Source organism: Pyrenophora tritici-repentis, chromosome 10 (genome assembly GCF_003171515.1).
Source record: "Pyrenophora tritici-repentis strain M4 chromosome 10, whole genome shotgun sequence".
NCBI lineage: Eukaryota > Fungi > Ascomycota > Dothideomycetes > Pleosporales > Pleosporaceae > Pyrenophora > Pyrenophora tritici-repentis.
This window is the reverse complement of record NC_089399.1, coordinates 792319-806411: the sequence shown is the minus strand read 5'-3', so window position 1 is coordinate 806411 and position 14093 is coordinate 792319. Positions and strand designations below refer to the sequence as shown.

General features: G+C 50.5%; 6 protein-coding genes across 6 annotated transcripts; 3 read left to right on the top strand and 3 right to left on the bottom strand.

Annotated features, from left to right (window-relative positions):
* Nucleotides 1-410: 410 nt before the first annotated feature.
* Nucleotides 411-2922, bottom strand: PtrM4_041360 (DUF1421 multi-domain protein; the record flags this gene model as incomplete). The annotated part of the gene is made up of 2 exons (XM_066104416.1): nt 411-901; nt 1149-2922. 2 exons carry the CDS (start codon nt 2920-2922, stop codon nt 411-413), a joined length of 2265 nt encoding a protein of 754 aa, XP_065958980.1.
* A 1040-nt stretch (nt 2923-3962) lies between these two features.
* Nucleotides 3963-5246, bottom strand: PtrM4_041350 (CAP59-mtransfer domain containing protein; the record flags this gene model as incomplete). Its single annotated transcript, XM_001937544.2, has 2 exons — nt 3963-4378; nt 4427-5246. 2 exons carry the CDS (start codon nt 5244-5246, stop codon nt 3963-3965), a joined length of 1236 nt encoding a protein of 411 aa, XP_001937579.1.
* A 1581-nt stretch (nt 5247-6827) lies between these two features.
* On the top strand, nt 6828-8456 carry PtrM4_041340 (ProP, Permease major facilitator superfamily; the record flags this gene model as incomplete). The annotated part of the gene is made up of 2 exons (XM_001937545.2): nt 6828-7841; nt 7893-8456. The coding sequence occupies 2 exons, from the start codon at nt 6828-6830 to the stop codon at nt 8454-8456; spliced, it is 1578 nt and encodes a 525-aa protein (XP_001937580.1).
* A 1557-nt stretch (nt 8457-10013) lies between these two features.
* Nucleotides 10014-11708, top strand: PtrM4_041330 (uncharacterized protein; the record flags this gene model as incomplete). Its single annotated transcript, XM_066104415.1, has 2 exons — nt 10014-10253; nt 10332-11708. 2 exons carry the CDS (start codon nt 10014-10016, stop codon nt 11706-11708), a joined length of 1617 nt encoding a protein of 538 aa, XP_065958979.1.
* A 304-nt stretch (nt 11709-12012) lies between these two features.
* On the bottom strand, nt 12013-12987 carry PtrM4_041320 (DDE-3 multi-domain protein; the record flags this gene model as incomplete). The annotated part of the gene is made up of 1 exon (XM_066104414.1): nt 12013-12987. The coding sequence occupies one exon, from the start codon at nt 12985-12987 to the stop codon at nt 12013-12015; it is 975 nt and encodes a 324-aa protein (XP_065958978.1).
* A 521-nt stretch (nt 12988-13508) lies between these two features.
* On the top strand, nt 13509-13742 carry PtrM4_041310 (uncharacterized protein; the record flags this gene model as incomplete). Its single annotated transcript, XM_066104413.1, has 1 exon — nt 13509-13742. One exon carries the CDS (start codon nt 13509-13511, stop codon nt 13740-13742), a length of 234 nt encoding a protein of 77 aa, XP_065958977.1.
* Nucleotides 13743-14093: the final 351 nt, after the last annotated feature.

Below are 14093 nucleotides of genomic sequence, written 5' to 3'. Positions count from 1 at the left end.
CATTAATGCTGGCGTTAGCGCGGATGTAAGACTAAGCAGGACGTTGTGAGGAGGCTTAGGCGTATTATGTAATCAGGTAAACTAGGATCTACAATATGCTATGTGGATTCGATTTATTGATGTAAAGAACAAACTGTTGGAAGGTCTATAGCACTAGTGCTGAAAGGAAATAACGATAACTAGGAATGCATTCTGTTCGGTGATGGTGATTGATTTATTACGAACACAGCTGCTACGAAGGTATACCTAAGCTCTGCGCAAGGTGGGCCGAAGTCGGGCCGAAGTGTCCAGCAGCCGACGTCTCTACCGATACTCACGATCCGACACTGGAAGTCTTTTCTTTCTGGGTAGCTAGTAACTCTGCTTGTATCGGTAGTGACAGTATGTGTTGATGGTAACTGTGTGTAGCATCAACCATCAAAGCTTGTCGGCCTCTGCACCCATCCCTCTACTCGGACTGTCAGCTTATTGCCGTCAATAAAGCGTTCAAGAGCGCGGTTTGGCGATGCCTTGGTGAAGGCGTCTGCAGGATTGTCTTCACCATTGATCCAGCGGATCTCCGTGATCTCGCGACGCTCATATGATTGGCGCAGCGCCATGATGTCGATCATGAGACGCTTTTCCTTCGTCGTCCCAAGCTTTACTAGGCACTCGTACAAGGAGTACGAGTCTGTACAGATAACCAAGGGAATTGCAGGTAGTCTAAGTCGTTCTGTAACTATCCTCAGCGTGGTTGCAACTGCAATGCCTATGTCAAAGCCGTTGACCATGCCGTAGATCTCTGAGGCCAGTACGCTCCGTGTGATGCGCTTGCATTTTGTAGAGCTGTAGTGGATCACGTTGCCCTGTATTGTGAAGGTGTTGACGTCAATAGACTCGTTGACGAGCATAAGGACAAAGCCTAGCTGTGAGCTGATGGCGCGTCTTGGCGGTATACGTCGTCGCCAGAGATGTGGTGCAAGAACGCCTGATCTGCAAGGCATTGCTCCGTGAAAAACTGCTGTTCAAGGTATGCTTCCGCGACGTCGTCATCGTCGTCATCCTCGCAGTCTTCCTCCTCTCTCCAGCCTCTCTGATTGTACTGGCTAGTGTGCTCGATCCCTTCGTATTCTGCAAGATGTACGGAGAAGTCCTTGGGGGCTGTGTACCTGTAAAGTATAGCGTAGAGAAGAACTGTGTACGGGCAGCCTTGCGCTCTTCGTCTGTGTGGTTGGTAGGCCAGCATCCTTCCTTCTGGCAAACAAAGCATTTCTTCCTCCAGCGAGGCTTAAATCCTCGTCCGTTGTCGTCGCGCTGCTCGCCTCCTCGATATGCTCCTCTAGATCCGCCTCTGAATCCTCCTCCACCTCGAGATCTACCTCGGATTCTTCCATTGCCGTTGTATCGGCGATCTAAGTAGTATTGGTCCTCTGTGACCATCTGGGTAGTGTGTTGCCGTGCAAGGTGTGTCTCAACTGCAGAACGTAGGTCTGAGAAGAGTCCTTCACAGATTGTGGCTGGTTTGAACAGTGCCATCTCAAGCTCTGGTACTCCTCGGCAGGCATTGATGACAGTGGTACGTAGGGCATCCTCGCCCTCAAAGTTCTTGCCAAGGGCACGCTGGCATAGCTGCAGCTTGTCAAGCAGGATCTGCAGAACCTCGTGTAGTCCCTTGTCGGGGTTCTCTGTGCGGGTGCGAGCGAAGGTTGTAGTCGTCCAGTCTGTGTAGTAGTGCTGGTGATGGACGTCATGGTCGAAGTGGTTTTTGATTGCCATGTACGCATCAGCAAAGCTATCATCTCTCTCTACAACCTGTATGTAGAACGTCTCTGCACGCCCGGTAAGGATACGGGGAAACACTGCGTGAAACTGCTCCTCCTGGATATCTACCTGCCAGCAGATGCTGAAGAAGATCTTAATCTTATCGTCTAGGAGATCGTACGCATTCCCTGTATACTTGTTGCTATTGTCCCATAGCTTAGAGAACTGCGTGATCGTATTGGCTTCGAGCCGATCGTTGCGAGACCATCGCGGCGGTAGCGTCTTGTACGGGTCATGTGGTAGGCCAAGGGGTCTGTCAGGTACTCGGTTTGTAGGTTGCTGAGGGAAAGGTGTCACCTCGCGGTATGCGGTCGCTGGGGGTCGTGTCTGTGTCTGCGGGTACCATTGTTGTGGTTGCATAGCCTGCTCCGTTTGTCGAGGCTGTGGTCCTGCATAGGCATTGATCGCGTAGGGCGGTTGTTGTAGCTCTTGATATTGCGGGTGGCTTCGAACGCCTTGTCTCACTCTATACTGCTCGCCCTGTGACGGACGTTGTGGCTGCGGCTGTAGCGGTTCCAGTGGCTGCGTCTGTTGCAGTGGCTGCTGCGCTTGTCTATCTATAGGGGCTGCTAGATGTGCGTTCTGCTGACGCTGGTACGCCTCAGAACGTTCGTCAAACTTCTCGGCCTTGAACTCTGCAGGGTCCCATTCGGGAGCGTTTTCTCCTCCTAGTAAGTTGAAGAGGGAATCAGCTACTCTAGCCCGAAATTTGCCTGTATAGACTCCCCTATACCGGAGCACAGTCTTCAGAGATCTTAGCGTAGTGCGCTCAACCTTCTGGAATAGCTCTCGTGTCCATCCTTCAAAGTCCCATTGGTAGTCGAAGTATAGTCTCTCATCCCATTCCATTCCTACATGGTAGTCGTGGATAGCCTTCGCGACCCAGGTTGTTGCGTGCGTCTCGTCTGCATCCTCTGGTGCGGGTACACCCCAGAGAGATGGGTTGATATAGTCAAACGTGACTGTGTATGGACAGTGTCGCATAAGGTGTTCAGCAGTAAACTTCGCTCCTGGGGATATAGTTTCTGCGCGCTTGCTTGTATTGCGTTCGGATGGATAGTTGAGTAGTTGCTCTTGAACATCAGCGTCTGTATCGCCAGAGTTGCTCTGGCTGCCTGCCATCGTGCCGGTGTATATTGACGCGTTGCCTTGTCTTGTCTAGCTGGTTGGTCGGTTCCAGCGCTTGTGGTTGTACGTGATAGGATCGTCCGGGGACGCTCGTACGGAATCGCTACGCGTTGCTGACGCACTATAGTCGTCCCGAGACTTCTCGCGTCGGGATATCAATAGTCTGTCGCTCTGCGCTGCTGACGTGCTGTAGTCGTCCCAAGACTTCTCGCGTCGGGATTTCAACAGTGTGTCTTTGTGCGTTGCTGACGCGCTGTAATCGAGCTTCGGCCTGGATTAGCAGCTTAGAGGGAGGTTTTGATCGCTATGCGTTATCTCTGCCTCGCTCTGTTCTTAGCACAGAATCTTCTCTCAGGAGTATAACGTCGTGCGTTAGGGAGGCTGTCAAAGATGCGGTCTGTCTCTTCTTCCTTGCTGTCTGTGATCGCCTCAAGCAATCACTGATCAGTGTTGGAAGGTCTATAGCACTAGTGCTGAAAGGAAATAACGATAACTAGGAATGCATTCTGTTCGGTGATGGTGATTGATTTATTACGAACACAGCTGCTACGAAGGTATACCTAAGCTCTGCGCAAGGTGGGCCGAAGTCGGGCCGAAGTGTCCAGCAGCCGACGTCTCTACCGATACTCACGATCCGACACAAACCTTGATATATACGGATTTTTAATCATCTCTAAATGCGATATTAAATTTGGTCTCTACCTTCTTCTTACAAAGTTGGTGATATTTAATGATGCTGATGAGACTACTGCAACAAGCACAATTGCCCGAAATGCCACTACATCAATAGCCGTGCCTTGCACAGCTTCTACCAGCCTGCAGTCCTTCATGTCTATCTTTACGGCTTGCTCTTAAACAATACCAATGTAAATCTCAAATTCCCAATTGACTCGAGACGTTCTTCGTGGGCCTCGAGATGCACGGACCAATTCACATGGCATTACGTCACTCAAGGAAAGAGTACATCATTTGCGTATTGAATTTGTTGTAACTATTGACAAAGAAAATCTATATCCCGCTGTTTGCCCAGCGGCTTACACATGTTTCCATCCTTTTTCTAACAAAATTTGCATTTCATTGATAAGACAAAACTCGCCTCGTTCGCTCGACTGTTCCGTCTCAGTGCTCCACTTCCGCAGGCGCAGGCGCACCACATGTTCCTTAAAGAGCGGATTTGTGAAGAATCTCAGGACACGGTTTTTCCAGACTGCTGTCCAGATGTTGAAGGGTGACATAATGGCTTGAGGCGAGTTCACGGCGTCGAATGCGGTGCTATTGTAGCCGACTTTAACGTTGGGATTGAGGAAGACGCCTTTCGATGTGGAAAACGGGTTGTCGGCGTGGATCAGACAGCATTCTGAGGCCTCTACGTGGTATGTTGCAAGGGAGTCGGGGATGCCTCGGAAGCGGAGGGGCGGGCTAGCGACGAAGGGGTCGATCGGCATGGCGACTGGGTGTGTTAGTACGAGACAAATGCTGAAGTGGGGGGTGTACTGACCCATGCCGTTCCAACATGAAGCAACGGGGACTGGTAAGAACCGCTCCGCTGCATATCTCGATACATGCGATCGGAAGTAAGGCCAAGTCTGCATAACAGCCTCGTGACCCTGCGAGTCTCTCAAAGCAAAGGTGTCATAGAACTCCGGGGGTTTCGCAAAGTCCATGGAGCAAGCTGCTGCGTAGTGCCCACCGTTCGTGTCGAGTAATCGCAAGACATCCTTCGGCGTGAAGACGACATCATTAAGGAACAGTACACTGTCAAAGTGCTCTCCTGCAGCGGTCAAATGCTCCAGAGACTGGAAGACACGATTCCGCACAGTCGCGAGGAACAGGATGCGCCTCATGCGTGTTTCCCCATCTGGTGTCTTTATCCATCCGTGCTCGGTAGGTTGTTGCGCGATCTCGTCTGCGTGTGATACGTCCGACAGTTCCACTGATCTTCTCACTTGCAGGCGTTCCAGCGTTGCGTCCAACTCCCTCAGCGCATCCTTGCTGTCGTCGTAGCTCCCGCTCTCGTATATAGAAACAAAAACATTCTCGACCCCGAGCTCCTGCACCAATGCTACCAGCGCCTTGTTCCAGTGACTTCGAAGGAGGCGTGCGTCGTTCCAATGTTGGGAGGCGATGAATATGCGCTTTGTGTTCCGTGGCGGCGGCGGGGCGCTGAGTATTGCGATTTGTCGAGTATAAAGTGTTATGCAGTGTAATGAGTCCCAAAGTACTAGAAGAAGGGCTAATAGTCGGAATGCGTGGGATCGTGGACGTCGGCGGAAGGAGTAGGATCTATGACGAGGCATCAGGTGATCGGGCTTCTGCATGATTGTATTGCACAAGAAGAGCAAATTGTACACAGTGAGAGAGCGACAGTAACAAAGGAAACAATAAAAGACCACGAGGCTGAAGGCTGAAGGAAAGGCAAGTGCAACATACCACAAGTTCCCAAACGCACTCCCTTCACAGCCCAGAGCTTGTACACCAAGGCTAGGCACAGCCACTAGGTAAGAGTCTAGTGTTCTGCTAAGACGGCATTCTGACAGTTGAAGGTAAAGCCGAGATGACCTAGTACAGAGGCACGATGGTGAACCCTAAATACGGCTTGGCGTGCCAATCAGGCCACCCCCTCGCCGCAAGGGTCCCGAGCAGCCGCAAAAGCTCGTAACATGTACGAGGGAAATTGTGTATGCGCTTTCGTCGAAACGTTACGGTTATGAGTGTTGGATGGTGCAGGAGCGTAATGAAACTGTATGTGAGTTGGAAACCCCGCGTCACGTGGCTGCTCCACCAGGGTCGGCGGGCACTAAGGAGCGGCGCCAGGGGTGACGTGCAGCCTTACTTCCGGGCTATTAACACTACAGTACTACACTGCACTTCCTCTATCCCATCCCCATTCATCAACATAACTTGTGTCGGCGCACTGGCGACTTTTTGCTTCGCGCCCAGTCATTTCTTGGCGCACAGCCTCAGTACTTGCCACTTCCGGTGCTCGGTCTTGTGTCAGACCGTATCCCCTTCGTCGGCACTCTAGGCAGCGGTAATTTCCCAAGCTTTGTGGCTTCGGACGAATATCAACGAACTTTGCTTTGTCAGAACACCTTTTGAACGCCCATTACGCTCCCCACCCTCATCAAGATGGCGCAACCCATACGGCATTGTCCCCAATTGGTCTGATCTTGGATTGCGTCATCATCGCCATTGTCTCCATAGGATGATCGACGAGTCTCCGGGGAGTATCGGGCTCACCCGAAATTTTGTTATCCGTTTCTGACCTATATTTTTCTCTCCGTTCGTACATGCGGTGGTCATAACAACGATGGATGCGTTTCTTCTACATATGCAGCCACTGCAACCGGTGAATTATCATCGGTATCTTATCTCCAATTATGTCCGCTTACGCCGCTGCTATCGCCCACTTTATCCATGCACTCTGCGCTTTCTTTGACATTGAAAGAAATCATTGGATAGACGCCTGACTAATGGTAAAGAGAAGCGTGTTGAGCCAAGGTATGCAGGTTGATGGCCGCCTAAAAGTTCAGCCCTATAGTACATTAGTAAGTGACGGAGTGAGACCTAACATCTGACAGTCTATTTTCCGATTTGTGGCCTTAGCGGAGATATGCATAGACAGGACTGTGATTGCAGCGCCGTCTCAGCTTCGGGGCCATGGTCTTATGTTGCGAGAATGGGTCTGACAAACACGTTTATAGGGTCGTGTAAGATGCGGAGTTAAACGCAAGAAGAGAAGGCAACGGGGGATATAAAGGCAACGGGTTTTCAAAGACGGCGGTAATCAATACTCTTCGTCTTCGCATCTGACGGACGCACCTGCCGTGTTCTCTTCCTTATCTTGTTTTGTTCCCTCCCAATCCTACATCTCAAGCGCCTTGCGCTACACCGCAAGCATGTCGTACCTTTTCAAACACTCCAGTGTGGGAACCTTGGCGCATTACATCAAGCACCGAAAATTCGACTTTGCCCGCACCACCACCAAAACAATTTCCGGCTCATCCTCGACAGATGAACTTCCCTTCCCGCCAGAGACCGGCACTGTTGGTACGGAGTTGAAGCAAAATCAGACTCTTCTAGTAGACTGGAGTGGACCGGATGACCCCAGCAATCCGCAAAACTGGCCTCAATCTCACAAGATCCTCATGACGGTTCTACTCTGCGTCTATACATTCGCGGTATATGTTGGCTCTTCACTATACACCTCTTCCCAGCAAACCATCATGGACAAGTTTGATGTCGGCAATGTGGAGGCGTCTCTGGGCATCGCACTCTATGTGATAGGCTACGGCCTAGGATGTCTGCTTTTCTCGCCGCTCTCCGAAGTACCGGCCATAGGAAGGAACCCCCCTTACGCAATCTCAGGGTTCCTCTTCATCATCCTGTGCATACCGACTTCACTGGTGAACAACTTCCCAGGCTTAATGGTGTTGCGATTTCTCTTGGGCTTCATGGCATCGCCTTGTCTCGCTACGGCTGGTGCTTCCCTTGGTGACATCTGGACAATGGCCGAGTTCCCATTTGCTGTCGCACTTTGGGCTGCTGTCGCGACACTCGGCCCGTCTCTGGGTCCTACTCTATCGTCGTACGCTGTAAAAGACTTGGGGTGGCGCTTCTCGAGCTGGGAGCTACTCATCATCGCGGGCCCAATCTATCTGACGCTGCTGTTGACACTGCCAGAAAGTTCCGGGCCCACTATTCTGTATTACAAGGCGAAGCGCATCCGAGAGCAAACTGGTAACCCAGAGTTGATGTCAGAGTCGGAGCGTAAGCAGAAGAACATCAAGATCGGCAGCCTGCTATTCGATGCACTGATCAAGCCCTGGGAGATCAATGCGCTTGACCCTGCGATTTTGTTTACAACAGTGTACATGGGCTTGTGCTATGGCATCTACTACTCGTTCTTCGAGGTACGTACCTATTTACTACATTCAATCCCCACGGTCACTGACATACTCTAGTCACTCCCACTAGTGTACCCAGTCTACTATGGCTTCAACGCAGAGTCCACTGGTCTCATCTTCCTCGCCATCCTCCCTGCCTGCATGTTCGCCTTCACAATCCACGTGATTTATCTCAAATACCGCGTCTTCCCTCGTCTCATGAACGGAACCTTTGGCGAGCTTGAGAACCATCTCTGGCCAGGCATGGTAGCCAGTCCCGTCATTGCAGTTGGCCTATTCATATTCGCATGGGCATCGCGACCATCAGTTCACTGGATCGTACCTACCATCGGTCTTGGTCTCACTATCTTTGGAATCTACTTCATCGCGCAGAGTGTGCTGCTCTACATCCCGAACATCTACCCGAGATACGCGGCAAGTATTTTCAGCGCGAACAGTCTGAGCAGAAGTGCTTTTGCTTTTGCGGCAATCCTTTTCGCAAGGCCCATGTTCCAGGGGATTGGAATTGATGGAGGTGTGAGTCTACTGGCCGGGTGCATGGTCTTGTGTTCCGGCGGCATCTTTGCGCTGTTCAAGTTTGGCAAGCGGCTACGGGAGCGCAGTCGTTTTGCAGTCGCATGAGGTACGAGGACTACAGGATGATGTTATGTATGTGGTCCAAATGATGCATAAATACGAAAGCTGTTGGTAGGCCTTGTACGATCGTACGGGTGAATAACAACAACGAGGTTCTTCTGGTGACTGGTATTGGTACTCATTGTCTACGAACATAGCTGCTACGAAGGTACACCTAAGCTCTGCGCAAGGTGGGCCGAAGTGTCAAGCAGCCGACGTCTCTACCGATACTCACGATCCGACAAAAGCAATGTTTACTGCAAAGTTCAGATGTAATAGATAGATAGATATCACGAAATGTACTTCATTTTTAACGTCGCAAAACACTGACGCTCATGAAAGAAAAGTAAAGTTCGGCGGACTTGTTTGCGGGGGAGCAGGCAGTGTTTCAGCCCTTCGCCCTTTCTGATGGCCGCGACGTTGTTCGGTCTTCAAAGTTGATGCAGCGGCATTGCAAAGGCGGAATATCACTTAGCGTTCGCAGCAACCACTACATGTAGTGTCTGACTGGTCTTGGGATCACGAAGTTCACACATTGCTATTGTGTGGAATCGTTGAAGCCACCAATTTCTCACACCGCTTAAACGACGTGCATAGACATTCGTGTTACCCGCATGGAATAGACTAGACGTACAGCCTAAACTCATTGATTACAACAGCCCTATTCCTTTCGGATAGTTCTAACGAATACTTATCATTACACTAAAAGTTTCTATCATATGTTCACCCCCATGCGAAGGAGACTACTCTGAATATCATAAAGGATATCAAATATAACCGCGCTTTTTTTGGGCTTTCGCCAGTCCAAAGATTCCACAGAAGTCGTATTAGATCGTTCATAAAACTTATTAGCCTAGTGGCGGGCATTGGAAGTGATTTTGTATAGCGACTGGCAGCCACCAGCCTACCAATTTACGCGCAAAATAAAGGCCCAAGCATGAAAAGTATGAAGTTCCTAAAGGGCGCTCAAGTGGTGGTTGGATCCATAGAATCTTGAAGATCCTTCCCGATGTCACATGCTCGGCCCCTACACATACACACTAGAATCATGTAGGAAGATTATAAATGGTACCCAGAAGATATGTTATGACTTACATATGAGAATTGATATAGATGTAAATAGGTAGACTTGAGTACTTGGGGAGAGGTAGCCAGGTACGAAAGCAAGCGGGAAGTACAAGGTGATGGATAATGTCCACCATTCGTAAAAGTCTGCCGGGTACAATATCCGGCAAGTAATATATATATAGACTATGAAAAGGTCCATGTATAGCAGGATCATGTGGCAGGAGGAATGCGCAAACGTGGGGAGGGAGTGTTGTAGTGGAGAAAGCGAGGGATGTTGCTTTAATATTGTGGTTTTCGAAATACCTTGAGCCGCCTGGATCTGGTTAGCTTGGTGCCCAAGAACATCAACTCCCATAGTAATTTGTTAGTAAATTAATGCAGCAGCCGTTTCCCACCTCCAGAAGCCCATGAAGCTAGTCCTGTACTCTAAATCGTTCGTGTATAGCGTTTTGTTTGTGTGGAGCTTGTTGCGAGCTCAATCTAGCTGCTGTTGGGATGCCGCCCAAGCGCCAGCGTAAGCCGAAGCAGCCATTCGATCAAGGCGTTAACCCGTCCTCCCAGAAGCGTAGAGCGCCAGCAACTAGACAAAATCCTACCCATTTAACGCCTAAACGTGTCCGCCGTGAGGCGCTGCCGTCGCCTCCAGCGACTGCCCCGCCGCGCCGTCAAAGCCCGTTGTCCGAGCCTGAGCTGCAAGCCACCCAAACAGCTGCCTCCGCGCAAGCTGAAGATATCGTTGGCGAGGATGAGGATACTTTCGAGGATGGAGATGGCGATCCGCTGCCTGAGGATGAGGATGAGATCGCTGCTAAGGGCGCTGCCGGTAGTGTTGAGGATGAGGGAGAGCCAGCGTACCGACGTCAAGAAGGCACTCCATGGCTGCCTCGCTCATCGCAAGCGCTAGAGGATGAGGTTAATCCTGTACTGCGCGTTAGGTGGAGGGCTTGCCTTGGTGGTGATATGGAGAAACACTTTATTCCTGAAGCTGCCGATAGCGAGCACGGCGTACGGCTGTACTCGCTGCATTTCGACGACCTATGGCAGTGGGTAGATGACGTTGTTGCAGAATTACGGCCAAAAAGAGCGAAGATCTCATCTGTTTGCACTGTTGTTTACCCAGCTAAGCAGGCCAAACGCGAGCGCGCGATAAAGCGATTGCGGCGAGGTGTTGATGCAACGTGGAATAGCTTTCAGCGCCTTGTTGTAGAGGTTGATAACTATGTCAGCGAGCCAGTAAACGTCGATTTCGAGCTCATCTTGGCTGAAATTCCAGGGGAGCAGCAGCCGTTGCCAACGGTTGTCGACGGTCCTCGTCGACGCACCGCAACGGTGATTCAAGAGGAGGGGCTTGCTGGTGTAATAGCAGCTGAACAAGCAGGTAGCGGGCATGCTATTGCTATCCGGGATAGATGGCGCTGTACAGATACCCATTGCGAGAACTATCCTTATTGCTGCTGGATGGCGCCAACAGCGAGGCAGCCAGCGCGCTTCGAAGATCACCTCTTTGTCAACGGCAACATTATCTCCATGTGGGCAAGAGCAATTACAGCGAGAAGGGCAACGTACGATGAGCCATCTGATGATGTACGGCTTGCAATTTTGAGAGCAAAGGACCTGCGGGTGCATGAGAAAACGCGCAAGTTGCGGGCGGCTGGAGATGGCGACGATGATATCAAAAGCTTAACAAAACTGCTCATCGTTGGACAGCTTGAGCGGATGAACAGGCAACCTCAACAGGAGTCTAACTTGCAGGCAGCTGCACCAACGATAACAAGAGCTGAGGTATCTAGTGCATCTCAGTGGGCGCCTATCCGATATGATCATGAGCAGGAGATTAACGAGCATACTAGTAATTTCTTTAACTACCTTAAGTTAAAATTTCCTACAGTTGGAGAGGACATTAACGAGCTTTATAAGACTCTTGTTATTGACGGAGCTATGGATATCAACCTCTTGATGCAGCCATCTGGTGATATCTTGAAGTTGTGGACGCAGCATTTCAAGCAGCCTCCTGGCTGGTTTTTCACGCTACAAAACACTGCAAAAGAATGGCAAGCTGGGTACCAGGGTCTCACAGATCGTAACTGGAGACGAGTCGAACGTTGTAAGAAAAGAGAAGAGATTGCGCGCAAGAAATTGGTGGTTGAACCGTCTAGCAGTGTTGTGGAGGATGATGGCGAGAATGCTTGAAGCTTAGTGGCCTGAGCGTTTTTGGTGACAGCGGCCCGTGCCCGCTATAGTGTTGAGGTTTTTCAGGCGTTTCAAATGCGCTGCAACAATAGTCTATTTGGATAGCCCTATGTACAACACTACAACGTTATGCGATTATAACAGGTTAACTTCCTAAGATAGTTCTATATGTATAGAAATAGCTCTTATTTTTTTAGAATTATTAAATCGCTTTTGTGGGTTGCGCATTAAGGTGTAATCGTTCGCATTTGTATGGTATCATCTACCTATAGAAACGTACTGTGGCATCCATTTAAAAGCACAATTAATAGGGATAGCCACACCTATGGAACCAGCTTCTGCAGTTAATATTACAGCACACCAGCTGCGCTGCATACTCAAGAAAGACCCCAAAGTCAATGAAGTTCTCCGCTTGCGCTGAATTCCTTTTCATCCACCCCTTGAGCTGCTTAAAGCTCTTCTCGATGGGGTTGAAATCTGGTGAGTATGGCGGCAGATACTCAAGGAGTACTCCAGCACTTTGGCAAAGCACCCGTACACGCTCTGATCGATGGATGGAGGCGTTATCAAGCACGATTACTGAGGCTGGCCCTGGGTGAGGATTGCAGAACGGCAGCACTTGAAACTCTAAGAAGTCTTCTAGGATCTCAGATGTAATCGCGCCTTGAAAGATCTTATAGCTTATGTAGCCATCTATCGTCATGGCTGGCAGCAGCGACCACCGTTCTGATCGCCTGAAGCTGTGTGATAGCTCCACCGGCTCCCCGATTGGAGACCAGCCATACTTGCGGTCGCCCGTACGCTCATTGCAGGCGCTCTCGTCCAACGCAACGATCTGCTCCGCCTTATAGTGTTGCGCCATCCTGGCAAGATAGAGGCGGCGGAGTGGCTCACTCTGCTCCTTTGCCCGCTTTGTTGCAAGCTTGCGAGACCATCTCATCTTCTCTAGCTCTCGGTAAACGCTCGCAAGGCTTATCCTAACGTCGTACTCGTCGTACAAGAAGTCCCTCATCTCATCCATGTATGCGCCCGGTGAGCCATTGAGGTATGCCTGAAGGCCTTCGCGCTGAGCTTGCCGGAGTATAGATGGCCGCCCAAGTCGAACGCAGCGCGGCGGATAAGGCACGCCCCAAAACTCTAAGCTCAACCTCAGCTTTGCTACTGTGTTACGGCTCGCACCTGTAGCTCTAGAGATGGCTCGATCACTTTCGCAGGCAGCAATTCGGTCGAGGATAGCCTGGAGAACAGCGGGCTGCAAGCGGTGGCCGGTGCCTGGCATCGCGATGAGATGGGCTCGAGAAAATTGCAACACCAAAAACGCGAGTCAGTAGAGGCGATCGCAGCAAACAATGAACTTCAAATACGTTGTGGGTGTTAGAAAGCGTGGCTGCATCGATTTACTAACAAATTACTATAGGAGTTGATGTTCTTGGCCACCAAGCCAACCAGATCCAGGTGGCTCAAGGTATTTCGAGAAACACCCATAATGTGATGGTATAGGTTGGATTTTGGTAACTCTCTACACTACGTTGAGTGTACCGGTATGTTCTCGTGAGCAAACACTCTGCTAGAGGTGTAGAAGAGCTGCTGCATTACACGCAGTCCCTAGGCAGCTGTAACAGGGCGCTGACCTAATTCAATGCTTAGTCATGACGGAATCTGCCTCGGCAAAGGCGGGCCCTGTACTTATGATTTGCACCCATACCCACCTTGTGCGCCGACGGCTGGCATCTCGGGAGAATTAGTCGAACGTGTTCGCGCATCAGTTTCACTCTACCCCAGGGTCTAGTCACTTTCATAATGCGCTCGCTCTTATGTCACCTATTATCGTTACACGTTAAGGAGCAAGGTACTTCGGCACTGCGGATGAGTCAGACTCAAGATGCAGGGTCTCCCGTCACTCTCGAGCTTTGCATAGCGGTCGTTATCGGTAATGCCAAGTGCAGCGCGCTCTCTTGGTCTCAAGTTCGACGTGTCAGGTTCGCGAATCCGATGGATTGTGACGGAGGCTCCGAGGGTCCGCAAGAATCCTAGTGCAAGATCAGGCCCACAGCACTCCACTATAATCAGGGCATTCGTCAAATTTGAGGAGACAGAACATCGTGTTGGAGAAGTGTGATTTAGCAGGTGGGAATGCAAGTTGTGGGCTAAGACGAGATGGGAAGGACGTCAAAGCTATTCTTACTTCACAGTTGTCCAGTACTTGACAAAAGCCAAGGCGGTTGAACATGTCACTTCGAAGGATGCGGTTGATACAAGCCTGAATGCTTTTTCCCTAAAGAGGCATGGTTAACGCCGAAGCCCCCTGACTATGGGATCGCCTGAGCCGTAGCCGAAGCCTTTTCAATCACAGCCAACACCATATTGCTCGGACCCCTTACCCCA